The sequence below is a fragment of the Xylocopa sonorina genome, chromosome 2, assembly GCF_050948175.1.
Source record: "Xylocopa sonorina isolate GNS202 chromosome 2, iyXylSono1_principal, whole genome shotgun sequence".
NCBI classification, from domain to species: Eukaryota; Metazoa; Arthropoda; class Insecta; order Hymenoptera; family Apidae; genus Xylocopa; species Xylocopa sonorina.
Genome location: NC_135194.1, coordinates 13,132,305 through 13,148,832, shown reverse-complemented (window position 1 = coordinate 13,148,832; position 16,528 = coordinate 13,132,305). Strand labels below are relative to the sequence as shown.

Here is a 16,528-nt window from a genome sequence, read left to right as displayed (position 1 = left end):
GTACTGTCTTGTATTCTGCTCAAGTTGAAATATAGACTGTAATTTCGTAATGGATCAATAAACGGAGGCTGCATGACGTCAGAGGGTGCGGCGAGGGTGGAATGGCTCGCCAGAATCGTTATACGCGTCTCATGCCACTCATTCACGACCACGTGTGCGTGCACGTGCTTCGTCATTTTCAAAAACGGGTATTCATCTTTTATTCGTTTGTGAAATGATACCGTGCCCTATTAAAACGCATCGGTTAATGCGTATAAATTAAGTATTTATTTTATAAAATCACGGTAATATACAATTTTTTTATTTGTACATATTTTGATTTATGTATTGGTTTTTTGTATGATACAAGGAATGTTGTTTCAAGGTTTTTCTCTCACGTATAATGCATAGTAAGTTATGTGGTAGCAAAAAGATACAGAAGACCTTTCACGAATTGGAAAACTTCCGATCCACCCAGCTTCGATTCTCCGTAAACGCGATCGACGAACGTGATGGGCACTTCTCCTATGGTATAGTTGAATTGCCTGGCCCGAACAATCATCTCCATCTGGAAGACGTATCCCTTAGACACGCACGATTTAATGAGCTTTTCCAACACATCTTTTTTGTACAGCCTACAACATGAAATGCAAAGAAGCCGCGCAACGTTAAAATGCTCGTGTCGAATAAATTGTAAATCATTTACCTAAAGCTTCCCGTGAGATCACTGGCTTGTGGCCTCAACAATAATTGTGTCAAGAAATTGGCTCCTCTACTTATTAACTTCCTCTTGAAGTCCCAGCCATAGACACCTCCACCGTGTGCGTATCTGGTTCCACTAACAATATCCAGATCAAGATACTTCTGCTGCTCTATCATTTTTGGAATAAATTTAGGCTGAAATAATAAAAGCAAGTATAACATTTAAGTATAATAGCTCCTTATATTATCAACTTAAGATGTAAAATAAATACATGATGAGACAAATCTGCATCCATTATAACGATGAAGTTCCCTGTAGCATGTTTTATTCCATGCATATATGCTGTTCCCAGTCCTAATTTCTTCTCCCTTGGCCTCAACACTATTTTGTTCTCTCCGTAAACATTCTGCAGCTGTTTAGCCATGTCCAGTGTACCATCTGGAGAACCATCGTCTATCACGATTATCTCATAATCAAGTTCGCTAGAATGTTGAATGTTTTCGCTTGACTGAGCACAATCCTCCCGATTGTATATTTAAAATTTGTTTAACTACATGGTAGTTTGTTTAATTACTTCGACTTTTGAGGTTACGTCGTTAGTTTTGAGGTTATGTAGTTACCTCTCATCCATATATTTGACGATAAGCCAGATAATTATAGGTAGATTCTCGACCTCGTTGTACGTGGGTAATAAAATGGAATATTTATCATTCCTCGACAGTTCTCTCATGTCCTTTTTCGTCTGTTCTCTCTCGACCATTTTTCGACACTAGCCCGCGGTACACTGACGCGACATAGACGTGGCCTTCCTTATCATACGTCGCACCGGCAACCCCTAGCGAACGCAACCATCCGTACAGGTTTGAGAAGAAAGCAGTCATCCTTCGATGACGCATCCCGTTGACGCTACTATACGTCACCGCGAAGCGGTGTTTTCAAATTTCATTCATCGCGCGCACGTAAGAGTATGAATCATTCAAATATTTAAAAGTCCCGAGAACATACAGTTTCGAATACCAAAAGAGTACGACACGCGAATGATGAAATTGCTAACGCAAACTCTTCTCCGGTACACTTAAGTTGTATCGATATCAATTCCTCTTAATCTAAAGTCTTTATCATAATGAAAAGTTTGGCAATCGGCCTCTTAATCTTGTTACTCGCGATAAAACAGAGGCGCAACGTCGAGAGGCCTGGCGCCAGGAACGTGTTGCGAAAAATTGGCACGCCTTATTAACCGCAACCATTTGTCACGTCCGAAACGCTTTAAGGAAGTGAAATTTAGTGACGTGACGGCGCGCAGGCATAAGAGACGATTGCAATTAGAGGAGTCGGTGCGAAAGTACGGAACGGTTTCGTCGCGCGCGCGACAAAGGTCGACCAACCGGCGCGGTGTGCCCCACTACAACAGCGGACCACGGCGACGATCTCCCCTCCACGGTCGACCTCGAGATCCCGTAGAGCAGCCGCTGTCCCGAAGCAAACGACGCTCCTCGTCGCACTCTTCGGTCGTCTACGGACCTAGAGTGTTCGTTCTGTTAACCGGAACGGTGTGTGCTTACAGCGTGTGTCTCTGCGATTTAATCGACGTGTCGTCGGTACGTAAAAAATCGGTGAAGGTGAAAAGGCCGCACTTGTGTCGATCGCACGTGTGAGTCACGCTCCCAGGTGGAGGAGGGCTCGTTTCGCTCCGAAAAAAAAGAGAGAGAAGTCGCGCGATCACCGCACGAAAGAAAATTCGAAAAGATCCGTGGGGAAGGCCCATCCGTGGATTTGCGAAATCTCTGTCGTGGGTGTGTTCGTGTGTGCATGTGATCCCTGTGGCAGCGGAGTGTGATTACCGCGGGTGATCGTTCGCGATTCGCAGCTCCGTGCTCGTAGCGTTCTCGTGGTTACGAACGATCGCAACAGTTCGTTGACGTGATTTTACTAGAGGCATATATTAGCCCGACGTGCCCGGGTTATTGCCACCTAGGGTTTCGATTAGAATTGACAAGCCTTCCGTCTCACTCTACGGTATTAAAGAGTCGTAGAAATGTCTGCGACCGAAGAGGCTGCACGCGACTCATCCTCTGGATGCACCGTATCTGACGCTGAGTCGCTCGATGCAACGACCCAACGGCCACTGCGGAGGAAACATTGTTATCAAGCGTGTATGCATCAATCGAGCATATCGTTGCCCCTCGATATGAACGAAGGCCTTGTTTTTCCTGAACGGTGAACGGCTATCAGAGAAAAATGCGATACGTTCGATTCGCGGCGTCTGCAGGGGTGGTGACCTTCCCTGCAGGGTGATGCCGGATGGCCCATATCTATCGTAGTACTACTGACATCAGGAGCAATTAGACGAACGACGACACGGCTGGTCTGTTAAATCGAAAATGCGTCTACGAGTCCGCACCTTTCGTGCGTCGCGATTCGGTGGCGGCGAAGGAGAATGGTATTTCTGGTCCAGGTAGCAGGCCATGCGGCATTTTATACGGTCGGGGGGCGGGTTTTCCGGATTTAGCGAATGCTGCCGGAGGAGAGGCGAATCGGGCTGGCTGGCGAGCAAGCGGACTGGTTCGGGCGAATACCAGCAAGCATGGCGTACGAGGGGTAGATTGGTCCGCTCCGCACCCTGCGATCAATAAACCCACCGAGAGGGAGCAGCTCCGTGACGAGCCGCACTACTCCGTGCTTTTCTTCTCTATCTCTATTTCTCTTCTCCCATTTCTCTCTCGCCCTATCCGACTCCCTTTTCCTCTCTCCTTCTCTCTCTTTCTCCCTTTCGTTTTATCCTGTCCCGTATCTCTCCCTCTCTCTTTCCCTTCTCCTCTTCCAGGTCGTTCGTCACTCCCGTTCACTGTCTTCTTCCTACGTAACCCACGCTATCAACGATTCAGCACGTGCACGCAGAGTATCGCCGGTGCTTTTGAAAAACGGCCGGCAACGTGTACCAGGGATCATCGCGAGCCGACGGACGCTAAAGGTCTCGCGCACTTTCGGTTTTCACGCATCGATTTTCCTCCTTTTTTTTTGCGCACCTCTCCAGGTTTACCAGTTTTCCTTACACGTTCTCGCCTGCTTGACACGTTCGCTGCGTATCGCGCATCCGTGATGCAAGATGGGCTTTCCTCGTTGGCCACGCGAGATTCACGTTCAGATTGTACAGGGTATTGCTGGAATGGCAGTGCTCAATAAATTCCACGACGAAAGCCGAAACTTTGAAACGAGGCTCGTACACGTTATGATTTATCATGCAATTGCACAGCGATGATTCCAGAAATCGATCGAATCGTTTCGAATCTGCGTCGTTCGCCTCGAAACGATACGATGGAATCGATGATATTGGTTACTATTATTGGATCATTCATAGGTCTATAATTAACCACATGACTAGTCGCGTGATAAATCGTAACGAGCACGAGCTGTTTACCTCTTACGCTGTCGCCTCTGTAACTCGTAGATTCGATCGCAGCTTGCATCGCTTTTCCCTGTTTCCGCTTGCACTGCAGGGCAGATCGGTCGTATGAGAATGTAGAAACAGAGGGAACTATCAAGTACGACCGATGGCGTGTTCCGCTTCCGCCTGGCTAGCTTGCACCGGTCGCGGTCATGCATGGCGTTTCCTTTTTTTCCGCGGCGAGCTCCAAAAAGTTCGACGGCACCGTCTGCGCGATGCCAGCGAGGGATAACGAACCAGCCAGTCGGCCTTGAACCGTATAAAGGTTACTCGGATCAAATATATTCATCGAGAGACGCGCGTGGGCGGAACTCGCGTGCATCCTCTTCCAGCCGGGAGGCGATTCAGGAAATCGTTCCAGCCGGGCGTTAATCGGTCCCTTCTCGCTACGACGTCGCGTCACCGTGTAACTGTTGCGATCGTCGCGTCCACGTGGTATCGATCGAGCTCGGTGGCTCGGCCAGGTTCAAGTTCGAAATCTGTGCTTTTCTGTGAAATCAGGTGAGAATCAGTGCGATCAAGGAAGACAGGATCAGGATGTGGCGTGATCCTCCAGGAGGGGGGTGTAATATACCCAGCTATCTCGCGACGATGTTTCTATTGGCACTTCTGGCATTGACGAACGGTGAGTCAATCAACTATAAAAAAGTATGTTACTGGTAATGAGCGATACATGTGCGATACGTGTGTGGTGACCGTGAATCGGGAATGTTTACGTGGAAATGGATATCCCTTACTCTTGTAATCGTACCTTGATTAAAGAAGGGAGTGGCTGTATCGATAAATGGACTTTGACGAGTAGGGAACGTGCGTTGCTGCGTTCTATCTTCTCCATCTAATCGTTTAGGCACGTACGATACGATGCGCGGCTGTGAGATCAGCAGCTGACGCGGTGCAACTCATCTTTCGTTTAGCAATCTTCCGGCTGACACGTTCTTCGGACGTGCGCGATCAATAGGGTGATCCAACGGCGGTCGGTCTAGAGAATTTTCGAGCCGCTATTAACGTCGCTTGTGCACGCGGTACATTGACAGACGTTTCGAGATGTACTTGATAAAACTGTATACCAGAAAGCAAAGAAAGTGAATACATTACACGTTTTGGAGTTTCACGTTCATCAAATTTTGGCTGTCAATGTATTTCCATCGCAGAAACCGTTTCCATACTTGCGATATTCAAAGGAAGCGTAGGCACACCTTGCTCTCTATAGAATTCTCTGAAACCTTAGGAAAAGTAACAATATTCTTTTTGCTACGATAAAGAAGATAATGCGAGTTGACGATGAAAGTCTTCCTCGCCGCTCTCAAAGGGCACGTAGTCGAGTCGTATATGTTATTTCCATTTGGAGATGAAATGACACCGGTACATACCTCGTTTCCTCCAAGGAAATTCGCCTACTCTCGCAGAATAGCGAATCCACCCCGATATATCTCTCGTGCAGCTTTCACGTTCCGGACAGTTTGGGGAACAATTTCGTCCCCCTGTCAGAGGGGAAGAGGACGGGCAGGAAATCAGACGGGCCGCGCTCGATGCAATCTCGCGTTCGCCTCGTCTCGAATCGGTCAGCCCGTGAAAGGTCCACGAGAGGCGTAGGTAGGTAGAAACGGAGCACGCGGAGTGCAGCTGCCGGAGAAAAGGCCAAGGAACAGAGGGGCGCGCAGGAGGAAACACGAAGGGAAAGGAACAGCTGCTGTTCCCAGAACGGACGCTCGTGCCTGAAAGAGAATCGTATTTTGCCGGAGCACACCGTGCGATGCCAGGTGAATCCTTTGATTTCGCGTTGGTTACACTACCAGCGGCGAGGCGCAACGGCGAGTCAGCGTGGACTTAGCCCGAGGATACTTTCCAACGAAACGGAGGAAAAAACAGCACGGAGCAAACGGAAAAACGCGTAGCGTACGCTGGTTCCGTGGGGAGAGGAATGCCACGAATATTGCCCAGTGGGGAAGAGTGCCACCAGGCAGGTTTAAAAATACTCCCTGAAGCTAAATCAAACAGGCCGACGAAAGCCTGCGTACTTGACCCAAAAGTCAGAACAGGTATATAGGGGCTCGGTTGCTTCCGCGCGAGATCGCCTCGCTTGAACCGCGTCGCAGGTTCGTAAATGGCGATCTCGTAAATGAAACCACAGCTCAGCAGAGAAAAATAGAAATCATTCATTTCGGATGGAACGATCTCTGATAAAGTCTTTGGTTATCCATACACACGAGACAAGAATATATGATCGAAATTCCACGCTGATAGTATCGCCCTGTAAAGGATTTAAATGCGCTCCGATAATCGCGACATGGGACGCGGGACTTGCGAGACTCGCGACTCGCGGGATGGAACTCGAGGTAACGAGATGTCGATTACGAACGACTTCTGGTCGTTCCCCCGATCGGCTTGGACCTTTTCACACAGTCCTCCCCCGCTGTTTATTATGGCCGGCACGATCTTTCGAGTTCCAACGCACACGCGCGAAGCGTAGGCGCGTGAGTCACACGCACAACGTTCTTTCTGGTGGTGCGAGCGAACAACACACGGCCAGGTTGGTACCGGCGTATCTCCGCTGGGAATATATTCGATGCAGCGTGTCCGGACGTTTCAAAGCTTGCCTATATATAGATTACAGAGCGGTTATCGACCGGGAAGAATCTCTTCTTTGATCGCGGGCGCGTAACGCTGGAACTCTACGAAAAAACGCTTTTATACGGGACTTATCGGGTCACCGATCAATCCTCCCTTCGCCTCCGTTTTCCGTGAACGTTCACTCGCGAATAAACTCGGACGTTAACGAACAAGCACCTCGTTCAATGCTCGGTACGATAGAACACAGCTGATTCTCGAGAGGCGAGCGGTACGAAATCGCGGCTGGTCCATCCGCGATGCCACGCGGCGAAGAGATCACGGCGTCGTAAAAGTGTAATTAACCTCTTAACGCCTGCTGTAACAGTCGTGGTACATCGTTACTGGTAAAGATCGGTTTTTTTCGCGAACAGGTTTACAACCTTGAATGGTCGTTGGCTACTTTATTACGCGCTCGCGTTAATTGTTAGCACTTTGTACTTTTATGGAATCGTGTACGGATAAACACGTCCGAGGTGTATCGCGTGGTTTCAAAAAACGTCTTCTGTCGCGTGAAAAAATTCTGATTCGCGTAACCTCTGACCGCTTCGAAGCAGACGGAGGATCGTTCGCGTCGGAAAATCATGGATACCGGCGTTAAGAGGTGAAGTTGGCACGACGCTCGCAGTGGAACAGGCACGCCTCGTCGAAAGGCAAGGCGGTCGAGTTCTGATACGACAAAACTTCGGAACACCTGTTCCTCGTACCTGTACACCTCCTGTCGTTCGCCTGGGTTGCGTACGCTTCACCAACCGGTTCTTCGTGACTCGGATTTTACAACTTGCCGCGTTTTATCCGCTCCTCGTTGCGTCGTAATCGCGGCTATATCCCGGTAGGCGGTTGCGCGGCACGAAAGTGGCGCAGAGAAGCTCTTGTACAATCGCGAACACGCGTGAACGGGCGATCGGATCGAAGACGCGTCCGAGAAGTGAATTTACGAGCCGCTTTTGTCAGGAATCGGTCAGGGAACTCGACGATTTAATCGAGTTTTAGCCCTCTCGTCGGCGCGCGATAACGAGGCTTCGATTGTGCGGCTCTTGCCGATGCGGATGGACGAAATGGTGATCTCCGTGACGGAAAAGGAATCACGCATTGCCGTCTCCCTTATGGTCACGTGACGCTGATAGCATATTATTCAATAGGCAGACCGGCAACCTGTTGTTTGCTGCAATTGGCGACGCGCCAATTGAACGTGGGTGTCGCGTATCCTGGCGGAGAACGGATGATAAGCGAGGCTGAAAGACACGCAACAAAAGTTCCTTTTCGCCCGTGATTGCTTCGATTAATTGATCTTTCAGCGCCGCTGCATGGTCGGCGTGCTGCAACGGCAGCGTTCCAATCGCTTCTGTATCCTTCTACGGTACGCTAAAACGGTACCTTCCGCTGTTGCAGTGGCTTGCGCTGAGGATGAATCCATGGGACCAGTATTTGTCAAGGAACCGCCAAACCGAGTCGACTTCTCAAACGGAACCGGAGCTGTTGTCGAATGCCAGGCTAGAGGAAACCCCCAACCGGACATCATCTGGGTTCGTGCTGACGGAAGCGCTGTAGGGGATGTTCCTGGACTCAGACAGGTATTTCAGAAATTATTTCCAAACGGAAGCTACTTTGCAACGATCGTTACCTCCGTCCTTGTTCTCGTTGCGCAATCGAAATCGACCGACTGCCCACTGCGGATCGAATGATTGAGACTCGGCCACCCACGTGTCACCGCGTTTACCGATGAAACGAAGCGATCTTACGACAATCGCTCAAATGACGAGAAGGTCGAATTCATTGTCGCCTTAAGATCGTTCCGCGGGGAATTATTTTCCGTGTGCATATACGAAGTGCTGTTTTCAAAGCTCTTGACTGTTTAGAAAGTGTATCGCCTACGGAAAGTAAAAGTTACCTGGAATTATCGCAAACCGATGCTGAGATAGTAACGCACTCGAGCACGCGAGAAATTTTATAGGCTTGCAGCCAGCACGATAAATTTTGTCAAACCGCAATAGCTTCCGAGCTACTTTAAAGGCCTCTTTACGCGGTATCAGCGACCGTCCACTTCCGTAAAATTATGTGAGTCACTCTATAGCCCGTTATGTCTAAACGCGTGTGGTTACACTGACACAGAACTGGCTCTAAACCGACGCGAAACCACGTGTGCAAACAGATCTTTATTAGACCGTTTCATTCGCTAATGAAAACACTGCGTTTCTTAACAGGTTTTGCCGAATGGAAACTTGGTCTTCCCACCTTTCCGCGCCGAGGATTACCGTCAAGAAGTTCATGCTCAGGTTTACAGCTGTCTGGCGCGTTCTCCAGCAGGTTCAGTTCACAGCCGAGATGTTAACGTGAGAGCCGGTAAGTGGTCATCCTCTTTCCTACGAAAATCATGCGGGAACCCACGCCGTCGCCTGGCCATCTGTTACATTCTTCAACGACGCAACGAATTGAACGAGCCTGGATCGAATTTTGATCACCGCGCTGTAAACGATAAAAACGTCTTGCTGTTGTCAAAGTATGAAACAATTGCAAAATTGATGATATTTATTTACACCCTTAAAGAATTGTTATCAAGTATCACGTTCTCAGAATAAGCTACAAAACCAACTATCAGAGATAAGAGACTATCACCTTTTTTTCACTTCTTATCCTATCTATTGGAGAAAGAAGTTGTTTTTTTTTTTATTCCAAATAAGTGACAGTGGCACGACGTCAAAGATGAACCAGGCACGGTATATTTAAACCGTTTTCATTCCAGCTGTATCGAACAGCGAAACGATGAAACTACCGTCGCAGATTTTTGGGTCAGTACCTCGCGCTCGCCAACCGCGACACGTTACGGTGAGCATAGGGTATCGGTAGGCAATTATCGCCGTTTCCTTCGGCAATAATCGGGCGAAATTAGATCAGGGCTTCCATAACGAGTAATCGCTGCCGCCGCCGTTGTTCGCGTGGAACACACGCCGTTCTTCGGTCTCTGCCGCAGCAGCCAAACAAATGAAAACCAATAATTGACGACGCTCCGTTTGTTCGGCCTTTCCGCTCGCGGGGCGAACGGAAATATCGTTGAAATTTTTAATCGTTCCTCGAGCGGCTGTAATTTGCTTGAACCCGTTGACCCAGTTACCACGACCCACTTGTACAAGGGCTCGAGCGGGGCGAAAACTCTCTCGAGCGGGATATATTCGTGGCGAAAAAACGGAGACGGGAGGACGGCGGTTCGTTCGCGAGTTCCGATCTACGCGTTTCTTATTCACCTTCTCTGCGAAACGTGTTTGCGAAATCGCAGTGGTGGCGCAGTACTACGACACGGACGTGAACAAGGAGTACGCGATCCGTGGAAACAGTGCCATTTTGAAGTGCGTCGTTCCGTCCTTCGTCGCCGATTTCGTCAAGGTTCTGTCCTGGCATACCGATCAGGGGGAGGAGTTCGTACCTGGCGACGATTACGGTATTTCCTCGAGAAGACTCTGTCGACTGAACGATAAGTCAGCGTCGTCGTTCTCCCGAGCGAGCAGATCGTTACTCCGTCGCGTTTGCGAAACCTGGTGGAACCCGTGCGACGTTGATCGAGTACGGAAAGGGGAGAAAGAGAAGTAGAAACGTCGACGCGTCGAGCGTTCGCGTGCGATGACATTTTATCGATGGGAACGGTGCGTCGCGAGTGGGAGCAGTTATCAGAAGGCATCGAACTAGCCGCGAACCCGTAGAAAATAGAGCAACGGACCGAAAGCGTGGGCGAATCGCTCGCATAATCAGTGTACTTGCACGCGAGAACATCGTCGAGCCGTCTCGTTAACGTAGCTCCCAGCTCGTTGTTTTACCGGGGAGCGCGCTGGTCCAAATAACTGGAGCAGATCGTCGACATCGACGTCAGACGTTCCTCGCACCCTTCCCTCCGCTGTTCGTACCGCGCACTCACTCTCTATCTCTCTCTTCCTCTATTTCGCTTTTTCCCCCTCGTGTCTGGTTCGCCTCCTCGTGTGTGCCGCCTCGCACATGCGTAGAAACGGGGGTACGTAGGCACACGAGCGTGCACACAAGCGCGGAGTCAAAGTGCACCGATCGTTTCCCGACGCGTCGACATCTTCTACCTTCTCTGTGGATGCGAGCTTTTCTAAGCTCTCGCGGCTGCGGCGTAAGATGCGACCTGGCGAATCGATCTGCTCGACGGAGAGACGACGGCGACGACCGGTGAACGCGTCTACGGGAGAAGCTGCCGTCAACGTCGTGCGTCCCAGCAACGCTGCTGTTCGTTACACCCGCTTGTCCACGCCAGTCCCATTGAGCGTCGTCGACGCGGCTCGTCGACGACGGACATGACAGAGAGCCCCAGGGAACAATCGGATCGACGATATTATCGATTTATTTCAAATAACTCGCAGAGAACGAGCTGCACGATACGTATGAAACGATAATCGCGGCAGCAAATACGAGCAAAACCTATCTGCGTACGCGTATAACGTTCGCGCGTTAAGGCGACGCGCGTGGCATAGAACGGAGCCTGATTATCGACGTTTCCGTCTATTCTAGTGGTGCACCAGTATTATCAGAGCGAAGTAAATAACGAGTACGTGATACGCGGCAACGCGGCTATTCTCAAGTGCAGCATACCCAGCTTCGTGGCTGAGTTCGTTCAAGTAGTCGGCTGGCAGGACGACCAGGGAAACTCTTTTAATCCCGACGAGAAGGACGGTAGGGGAAGTAGACTCGAAACGGAGCAAAAACCGGCAGCGCGAGTTAGGTTTTGTCAACGTCGTATGATCAATCGCGTGACGATCGTTTCCGTGCGGGAGAGGGTTGCCGAAACGGGGTCGGTCGCACGCGAGGACTCGAATGCCTTCCCTAAAACGAAACGGTCGAGGCTGACCCGTTTTCAGCCTCATGCTAATTACTCAATGACTTATCGCACCGTCCATGTTCCCCCTCAGTCGTGACTCAGTACTACGAGGCGGAGGTCGTGTCCGAATACGTGATACGCGGAAACGCAGCCATCTTGAAATGCACCATACCCAGCTTCGTCGCGGAATTCGTGTCGGTCGACGCCTGGGTGGGAAGCGACGGTTCGACCTTCAAGCCGACCAACGACTACGGTACTACATTCATTCTTCCTGCGCCCGTTTTTTCCTTCACCAGCCCACCCTCATCACCGTCCTCCCCTTTTTTTCTCCCCCGGTGACCCTTCACCGCGTCCCTCTTCCCTCGAATCGTACACACCGAGTCGGTCTTCCAAGTTTTTTCGTCCCCATCCCGCCAGTTGGACACTCCGTTTCCCAAACGGCAAACTCGGTTAAAAGTTCAAAGTGGCACGTGGTAACGATACGCTTCCGGCGCGATCCAGTCTGGCGGCAGTTGAACGGCGGCGGCAACGCGACCAGGGTTAACGAACCATCCGCTGCGGCTCTCACGCCGGGATTATATGGCCCTGCTAAGAAAATAAACGAACTCGATTAAACGAAGCGCCGGCCGCTCTCGGGGATCGCGCGAATATCTGCTGCCCGGCCGAGTCGAACGCGGAACGCTTAATCTCGGCCGTTGGCTTCCCGTTTTCTCGCGCGAATCAGTGCTCGGCGAACTTTCGCGAGAGCCCCATCCGAGAGGATACCAGCGAATGCATCGCCGTCCGTAGTAGCCTAGCCTCTGTGTTTCCCGTGCAGTCGTCACGCAGCCGTATCAACCGGAAATCCTCACGGAGTACGTGATCAGAGGGAACAGCGCGATCTTGAAATGCAGCATTCCAAGCTACATCGCGGAGTTCGTTACAGTCGAGGCGTGGATCAGGGAGGACGGAGAAGTTTATCTACCGGAGGACCCCGCAGTCGGCCAGGGTACTACGGGGATTCGACTTTGCACGAGGGCTTAGACACGCCTCGCGGTGAATCCTCTCGTCTGCCAACGCGACACGCAAACTCTGCGCGGGAATTTTTAACCCGTCTCGCGGTTTCATTTATCCGTACTTTCGATAATCTTGTTCTTTAACCCGCGTCTGTTGGACTATGCAATTTGCTCCAATCCACTTCGTTATTCAACCAAATCGAGTCACGTACCTTGGCCACGACAAAGCGATCGCGAGGCTACCTTTACAGTTCGCTATCGGAAAAGCGGTGAACGCCAGTGAACTCCACTTTGAAACGTTTCTCATAAAGGTGGATCAGGTGGTGGATACCCCGAGGCGTGTCGTTGAATTCATTGAACTTCCCGTGGACGATTAATCCCAAAACGTGTGCGCTTGTAGTCTCTCTCTCTATCTGCGATCCACGGAAACGTGCGCACACGCGGTCACATATTGTCTGTTCACCTGTGTCTAATCGTTGATCACGTTGATCCTGGTTTGTGCCCGCGCGGGCAGTCGTTTCGCAGTTCTACGTCACCGAGGCCGAGAACGAGTACGTGATACGGGCGAACAGCGCGATCATGAAATGCAAAATACCGAGTTTCGTGTCGGAGTTCGTTCAGGTGGATCAATGGGTAGCCGACGATGGAACGGTTTACACGACCGGAGAGGATTACGGTAGGCGGAGACCCGTGCGATCTCTCATCCTCGTTGCTCCACGAACCTGCGCCAGGGAAACGGACTTCCGTTTCTCTCCCTCGCCACCAATCTCAACTGTTTCATTTCCTTCCTCCCGAGTGAACGAATTCCGATTAAGACGGATTGGGTGGGAAGGCGTGAATTTCGTCGAACTCTCTTCGTTTCCGTCCCGATTTCTACGCGACTTTCCGTGTCGCGTTCACGTTCTCTGGGAGGATGCGCGTTGCAGTGGTCCAGCAGTTCTACGAGACGAGGGTCATCGACGAGTTCGTCTTGCGCGGCAACACGGCAACCTTGAAGTGTCTCGTGCCCAGCTTTGTGGCGGATTTTGTAGACGTGATCGAGTGGCTGGCTGTCGAGGACGGGTCCACGTACAACGCGAACAGCCAAGATGAAAAGGGTACTCGTCTCGGCTAAAGAAAGGCATATTTAGCTAGCGCGCGATGAGCACGAAGGTTTTGCGGCGTGCATGCGCGAAAATTGTTCGCCCATTGTGTCGGTTGAAAGGGGACGATCCTCCATCGCGAAGCGCTGTAGAGAGTGTTAGCCTTTTTCGATGCTCGGGATTTCGATCGATGGGAATCGTCGAGTTTGCCTCGTGGCTTTAGAACGCAAGCGGTCTCCGCAACGCGGCCAACTCGATTTACCGGCCAACAAGTCCTGCCGGCGTTTTAATGGAATTAATAAATGGAATTACCAGCGTGCTCATCCCTCTCGCGCGAACAGACGGCTCCGGCTGGTCCCCGCTTTAACGCGGCGTGCACGTCGACGCGTTGGCATTGTCCGCTCTTAGGGCGCGCAGGATGCGCGCACTTGGATACGCACACGGGGAAAAAGGGGAGGCGAATTTCGCCTCTGGCGACGGAGTCTCCTCTCCGTCTCGTCTATCGAAAAGTATGCCTATTTTTTCGTTCCAACCAACGCAAACAGAGGACAGGGGCAGAGCGCGCGGCTGGCAGTGGCCTCGTTCCTCGCCGCGAGACCCACGCGGATTAAGTTAAATCGGATTAATCGAGACCACCGCGTGAATTAAACGCGACCGCGAACAGGACGATCCGCTTCCGTTCGGCTAACAATCGAACGTTAAAAAGATGGCTCAGTGCAGCTCGATGGAATTTATTTCACGGCCAATTAACCTCTCGATGCGTCTGAATTATGAATTACCATCGCGAGAAGTAGAATTCAGCCCGTTCTATTCGAAAGCAACCGTCTGACGATAGCGTTCGAAGTAAAAGTATTACTCATTCTACTTGTACTCGGCGTCAGACGAGAGCGCAGGGAGTAAAAGTGTTACCTATTCCACTTAAACGCTGACCACGACGCAGGAGATACTCACTCGAATGTTACTCATTCTACTTGAAGTCAGCGTCTGACGACAAATGCTAGTGATGCAAACCATCGTAATAGCAATTTCGCGTGTTCCATTGCGTTTAACCGTGACTCCTATCGCCGTAAAAGTTTACGACTGCCATGGTGCGTACCAGGCGTGCGCGCACAATAGCATAATAACAGAAGAGTCGATGCCCATTCAAGTTTATACAGCCATTCACAGAAACCAGATGCTTATGCGCGATACGTATTTCAGCAAACGTTAAGAGGTTACCAAGTGCCACCCGGAGTATGACAAATGTCGGTCGATCGGTGAAACTCCCGCGCGTTTCCATCGAGATAAAACTCTCCTCGCATAAGTAGGATAGACGGACCCTCCCAGATCGGAGGATCACACAGAGCGGGGACGAATCAATGGTGGCTCAGGGTACACGTTACGTTTCGCCATGCTGACGTTCCATTCGCGATTAAGTGCCATAAAACGGATCGTGGAAATGTTCCTCGTCAAATATTTGCGGCCCGTTCCGTCCGACCAGCGAGCGCGCGGCGAACGAAGCGGTTGGGAAACGGGAACGCTGTCCCCGTTCGTGATTTCGGATTAGATTAACCCGGGGACTAATCAAACCGACGAGAAAATTGATGTCCGCTGGCCTAGCCTAATTTCCATCGGTGCAAAGAGAACGTCGCCACGTCGATGAACTCTACCGTTTGCGGAGAGCCCAGCGTTGCGGTTCATTGAAATTTTAATCGGCTGGATCAAAGCTACCGTCCGAACCGACCATGCGCAGTCCGCAACGACAAACTGCGTACTTTCGTTTGTTCCTCTTTTCTCATTGTTTCCCTCTTTGTCTCTCTTTCTCTGTTCCGCTTTTATTACAGTGGTGGCCCAGTACTTTGAAGTTCAGGTTTACGATCAGTTCGCGATTCGCGGGAACGCGGCGATTTTCAAGTGTCAGGTACCCTCGTTCGTCGCAGACCACGTGGACGTAGTTGGATGGATCGATTCGAACGGCGGCAGTTACATGGCCGATGGACAATCATACGGTACCAGTCAGCCAGCATGCGATCGAGGGATAGATCCGTTGCCCCGCTTTCGTTGCTCCGGCAGGGATCCGCCGATTCAATTCCTCCTTTGCCTCGACACGGGCGTTCGTTCTTCGGTTCGCGCGTATCTACCACGGCCCGAGCTACGCGAGATCGATCGACCCGATTCCATTCGTCGATGTTCGCGAATTGCTCTAATTGCAAAGGGGTGAAAGAATTCGTTGATGAGCCGAAAACAGCGCGGTTCGCTTTGCTCGAACGGATTGCAGGCATCGTGGGTTTAATCGAGGCGTTCAATTAAACTCTGATTCGCGGTGTATTTCCGTCTGGAATCGCTGCTGATCGCGTACAGCATTTATTCCATCGTTCTAAATGATCGATAGAGTGCAGAAAGAATAACATTCCGTATATCTCGCTTTTAGAAAAAGTAGCTATGGAATGTTAGCCTTTTATTTTTTTATTAATCGTCGACCGTTCGATCAAGCGATTGTTTAGGGGCCGTGAGGATCGCACGAATTCCCGAACGCTCTTAGCGATCGATCGCATCACGGATACGTGGCTACTGTAGATGTACGGCTTATGGTAAAACCGGAAACCGGTGTCTGGTTGCAGTTGTCGGGCAGCGGTATGCAGTGAACGTGATGGACGAACACGTCCTTCGGGGGAACGCCGCAATTATCAAGTGTCACATACCGAGCTTCGTCGCCGAATTCGTCGAGGTTGACTCTTGGATCGAAGACGAGACCACTGAAATATACCCTAGCACCGATTACGGTACACGCAAACGCAGAACACGTCCTGCTGTGACGAGCAATTGATGAAATGAATGCGCTGGGACGTTTTTCATTCTTTTTCAATCCACGCCGCCGCGGCCCGTCGTCGTCGAGTTTTTCCCTTTATTTCG

General features: G+C 50.7%; 2 protein-coding genes across 2 annotated transcripts in view; one reads left to right on the top strand and one right to left on the bottom strand.

The window, feature by feature from the left end:
- Positions 1-246: 246 nt before the first annotated feature.
- Positions 247-1,490, bottom strand: Dpm1 (Dolichyl-phosphate mannosyltransferase subunit 1). Its single transcript, XM_076909685.1, has 4 exons — positions 1,303-1,490; positions 954-1,164; positions 686-876; positions 247-614 (listed from the first exon to the last, which is right to left on the bottom strand). Exons 1-4 carry the CDS (start codon positions 1,440-1,442, stop codon positions 395-397), a joined length of 762 nt encoding a protein of 253 aa, XP_076765800.1. The 5' UTR covers positions 1,443-1,490; the 3' UTR covers positions 247-394.
- Positions 1,491-2,146: 656 nt separating this feature from the next.
- The window catches only part of Dscam1 (Down syndrome cell adhesion molecule 1), a 56,758-nt gene continuing 42,376 nt past the window's right edge, over positions 2,147-16,528 (top strand). Inside the window, exons 1-6 of the mRNA XM_076910327.1 lie at positions 2,147-2,280; positions 4,629-4,752; positions 8,127-8,308; positions 8,939-9,077; positions 11,651-11,812; positions 13,481-13,651. Coding sequence (XP_076766442.1) covers positions 4,665-4,752; positions 8,127-8,308; positions 8,939-9,077; positions 11,651-11,812; positions 13,481-13,651 — 742 coding nt within the window. The 5' untranslated portion in view covers positions 2,147-2,280; positions 4,629-4,664. The remainder of the gene's footprint in view (positions 2,281-4,628; positions 4,753-8,126; positions 8,309-8,938; positions 9,078-11,650; positions 11,813-13,480; positions 13,652-16,528) is intronic.